Source organism: Leguminivora glycinivorella, chromosome 17, assembly GCF_023078275.1.
Source record: "Leguminivora glycinivorella isolate SPB_JAAS2020 chromosome 17, LegGlyc_1.1, whole genome shotgun sequence".
In the NCBI taxonomy this organism is placed as follows: Eukaryota; Metazoa; Arthropoda; class Insecta; order Lepidoptera; family Tortricidae; genus Leguminivora; species Leguminivora glycinivorella.
Window position 1 is genome coordinate 21,947,354 of NC_062987.1, and position 4,026 is coordinate 21,951,379.

General features: G+C 40.9%; 1 protein-coding gene across 1 annotated transcript; it reads right to left on the reverse strand.

The window, feature by feature from the left end:
- Nucleotides 1-393: 393 nt before the first annotated feature.
- LOC125235153 (xanthine dehydrogenase/oxidase-like) lies at nucleotides 394-2,657 on the reverse strand. The gene is made up of 3 exons (XM_048141601.1): nucleotides 2,194-2,657; nucleotides 1,876-2,068; nucleotides 394-566 (listed from the first exon to the last, which is right to left on the reverse strand). Exons 1-3 carry the CDS (start codon nucleotides 2,629-2,631, stop codon nucleotides 394-396), a joined length of 804 nt encoding a protein of 267 aa, XP_047997558.1. The 5' UTR covers nucleotides 2,632-2,657.
- Nucleotides 2,658-4,026: the final 1,369 nt, after the last annotated feature.

Genomic DNA, 4,026 nt, shown 5'->3' on the forward strand with positions numbered 1-4,026 from the left:
CGACATAGCAGGCAGGGTCACTAACCGACTGAGCCAGACCGGTCATCAATATCGGTCCTACATCCGGTATCGGATCGGATGATGTGAAAACGCACTTATGGTCAGCGATAGATAGATATGGCGTCGTCCTCCTTTGCGTCGGTATCCTCATTGAGGGTCGTGAAGTCCTAATGGAATCAAGTTTCTTTTGACTCGACGACGATGCCAGAGTAATGCTAATTGATCCATTGGTCTCCTCTCAGATCTAACAAGAACACGTAGCCAACTTCACAATCGCTTACGATAATAATATCTTTATCGTAGAAACGATAATAATATCGGTATCGTAGTTCTCCCTGTCAATCTTGTGTAGTGGCGTGACAGAGCCAGGCTGCGTTCCGATCGCGAGTATCGTTAGTTCGTCTCATCTGTTGTTACTCCGACTATTTCGTTTACGTGTAATATGAAAGTACCTATCTGGAACCATTCGTTGAGTGGTTTTCCGGCGTCGCTCCTGGCTGCAGCAATAGCTTCCCGGATAGCTAGTGGCACCGCCACCGACATGCAAAGAGGGGGCTCGCCAATCGCTGTACAAAATAAGTAATGATAGGTACAGTCAGCTGCAGAGAAAAATAGACCCTCTTGCATACGAATTTGTATGGTAGGGGGTCTCCCTTTCTCTGCAGCTGACTGTACGTACATACAAATAAGTACTAAAGTAGCCAAACCACATGAAACTGCTCAAGTTTCGGTTCTACTCTTAGCAATAAAGGGGTTGGAAGATAACAAAAATAGTGATATTGCAGTCACTACAGGCTGCTACACCTCAATAAAATTGAACCCATATCCTACAGTCACCTTCTACGAGATTCACGAGACGAGAGAAAAGGGGGTGGTGTAATTCTTAACACATCACCACATTGGTTAAACCTAGTAACGATAATTTTACACAACCCTGCGAGCGGCCAGCAAAGGTTTCATGGCCTTCGATAAATAGTTTGTGACATCTAGTCTGTTTGGGAAGTCAAGAGTCGTGGAACGTATTGGACCCCATACATTTCACGACTCAGAATCGACGAGAAATCAGAAAACCGAACAGAAGAAATCAATGACACAGTAAAGTGACTCCCTTGACCTTTAAAGTGAGTTCAAGCTTATATGAGGCTTCAGTAATTAAGAAAATACTCATATCAAAGGTATGCTAACAATGTCGAAAGCGGAGTAATTCAGGACGAAACTTAAACAGTGTCGTTGGTTTGTATCTGAGCTCGTAAAACGAGTTTATAGGATCTTGTGAGAATGTATCTTGTTTAGAGATAATTATCAGTTTTATGATGATGAAGAACATTGTATTCTGAAATACTACGGAAACAAGGTCTAAAGAATGTTTAAATTTATCCAAAATAGGCATAGACAAACATACTGAAAATCACGCCTGATGAGTGGACTCGCGCGCTAGAAATAAAGTTAAACTAGACTATCCGAGATTGTATTAGTGCGCTCTAAAATTTCTCTTTCTCTATGTATAAAATTAAATTGATAAAAAAACTGCAAAGAGCTAAGACCATGACTTGTGTTTGAATATCTAAACTACCTCCATTACATACATATACATACATATAAGGGGTAGGCAGAGCAAAAATAATCTGTGCAACTAACTATCAGTTGCACTCAAAGTAATTAAGGGGTTGAAAGAAACAAAAAATGTGAGACTGCGGTGACAGGTTACCAGCCTCTCGCCTACGCCACAATTGAAACCATAGATATCCCACAGTCGACTTCTACAACATTTACAGGAAGAAAGGGCTGGTAAAATTCTTAATTCAGCAACACACATCGCCACTGAATAGCATCTACCTACGTTTCTGAAAATTATTACATGTTTAAATCTCTCACACTTAGCTCCAAGCGTCCTCACTTCCGAATAGGACTTCTCCTTGAAATACACGCGGAAGTCCTGCGGGATGTCCCGAGCCTGCGGCACGTGGTAGTTCCAGGGCCGGTCCGAGAGCACCTCGCCGGACTCCTGGTCATACACCATGTGCTCTGTCGTCCAGTAACCCAGTCCCATTATGAAGGCGCCTTCCACCTGGAAAAATATAATATCTGTAATGGACTTCATAATATCCTCTTTCTATTCATGAGCAAGTGTACGATGGAAGGTTTACAGCTCACAAAACCACCAGCCAGTATCAGTAATTCAATTGTACTTACTTGACCAATATCTACTCCCGGGCTAATGCTCATGCCGGCATCCTCCAGAAGGTCAACCCTCAGTAGCTCCCACTCTCCTGTCAGAACGTCTACTTCTACTTCAGCTAACGTCACCCCGTGTACTGCATACTTCTGCGTGTCTAACATCGACACAAACGCGTGAGCTTGAAGATCTATGCTGGCATTGTATGCCATCTTCACTAAAAATTCCCAAGAAGGGTTCAGAAGACCAACTTTAAGAGGAGCTAAACGCGCTGAAATCTGCTGACAGCATCTTTGAACTCCTATCCCAACATTAATCGAAGTCAAACTTCCCCCAGACAACTGACTATTGGGAGTCATGTGTGTATGATTCGCTTTGATTTGAATCTTCTCCATCGGTATACCAAGAAAGTATGCAGCTATTTGAACAGCTTTGGTGTTGAGACCTTGTCCCATCTCAATTCCTCCGTGTGTTATGGAGACAGAGCCGTCATCGTTATAAACTGACATGGTGACGTCAAAATACTGGCTACCGACAGGCTGCCAACGGAGAAGAGACCACCTTAAACCCTTCTTCTTCCATCTGTTCTCTGAATTAAACATATCGACTGCGACTCGTCTGTCTGCATAGTCAGCGTCACGCTTTACTTTCTCGACCATCTCCATGAGCTCAATGGAAGTAGGATCTAGATTCAATATTCTTACTGCTAACGGGTCTAGGGAGAGCTCGTAGGCTATACGTTCTAACATGAATTCACAAGCAGATATAGCTTCAAGTGTTCCTAAAAATTAAAATGGACAGAATAAACATATACAGAATTGACCGCAGGAAGGTCAGGTAACATTTTCAAAAGACATAATGCGAACTTAAGTAAAAAAGATATAACAATAATGATAAAGTAAATTTATGGTACCTGGTGAGCGGCACCAAGTATTACTGGCTGTATCAGTGGTAACACTAGAAACGCGGAACATCCAACAAAGCTTGTCATAGCAGTTGTTGTAGACATCCAGCACAGGCACAAATAGTGGCTCATCGATGACATATCCATTGTCCATGTACATGTTTTCTTTGCAAAGTTGAATTTTTCCAAACTGATCGAGTGAGATCTAGAAATAAAATGCGAGAAGTTAAAACGAATGGCACTTGGTGTCCTTATAGATTATGGCGCTGTAGATAGTGGATACCCCTCTCCCAAATGAAGGGGGACTGAAATCTTTTCGAGGCTGAGGCGTAGGGTTAGAGCCGGCGTAACTTTATTTGACGTTCATATGCGCATTGTAATATGCCAACATGAAAAATAAATATTTCATTTTCATTTCATTTCATTTTCATTTGGGTCGTAGCCAATTTGAATGTGATAATCTTAATATTCCATTTGCAGGTGAAATGTTTTTGTGCTTTTGATCTTTATTACCCTCAGTTAAGACGCTAGTCACAGAACACATATTAGTACAAGTACAGAAAGCCCACTCCAACAGCCCATCTAAAGAAATAACGACTCGCGCTACGATACTATTAAGTTGAAATTTCGACCGCGCAACGCTAAATGCCTACAATTATATTGACGTAGAAGCGCGCTCTCTTTCTATCGCGTAACTCGTACCTTTTCTAACGATATAGGGTAGTCTCCTTATAAAAAATAATATAATCTTAATATTTAAATAACACCAACCCAGTACTTATTACCTACCTACATTAATAAGGTACCTACCTACTTATTTTGGTAACCCAACTAGTATCTATTATACTTACCTAGAAGTATTAAACCTATTTAGTATTATCATATAATGTTAAGTAATGGTATTAGATGTAAACCTATAATAATAATATCAATTTAAAAACAGTTC

Excerpts from the sequence above, each read along its gene's own strand:
- LOC125235153 (XM_048141601.1), bottom strand. The coding sequence starts at position 2,631 with ATGGGACAAGGTCTCAACACCAAAGCTGTTCAAATAGCTGCATACTTT. Across the intron at positions 2,069-2,193 it reads CGGGAGTAGATATTGGTCAA|GTGGAAGGCGCCTTCATAAT; the intron begins GTAAGTACAATT and ends ATATTTTTCCAG. Across the intron at positions 567-1,875 it reads GAGGACGCTTGGAGCTAAGT|CGATTGGCGAGCCCCCTCTT; the intron begins GTGAGAGATTTA and ends TATTTTGTACAG.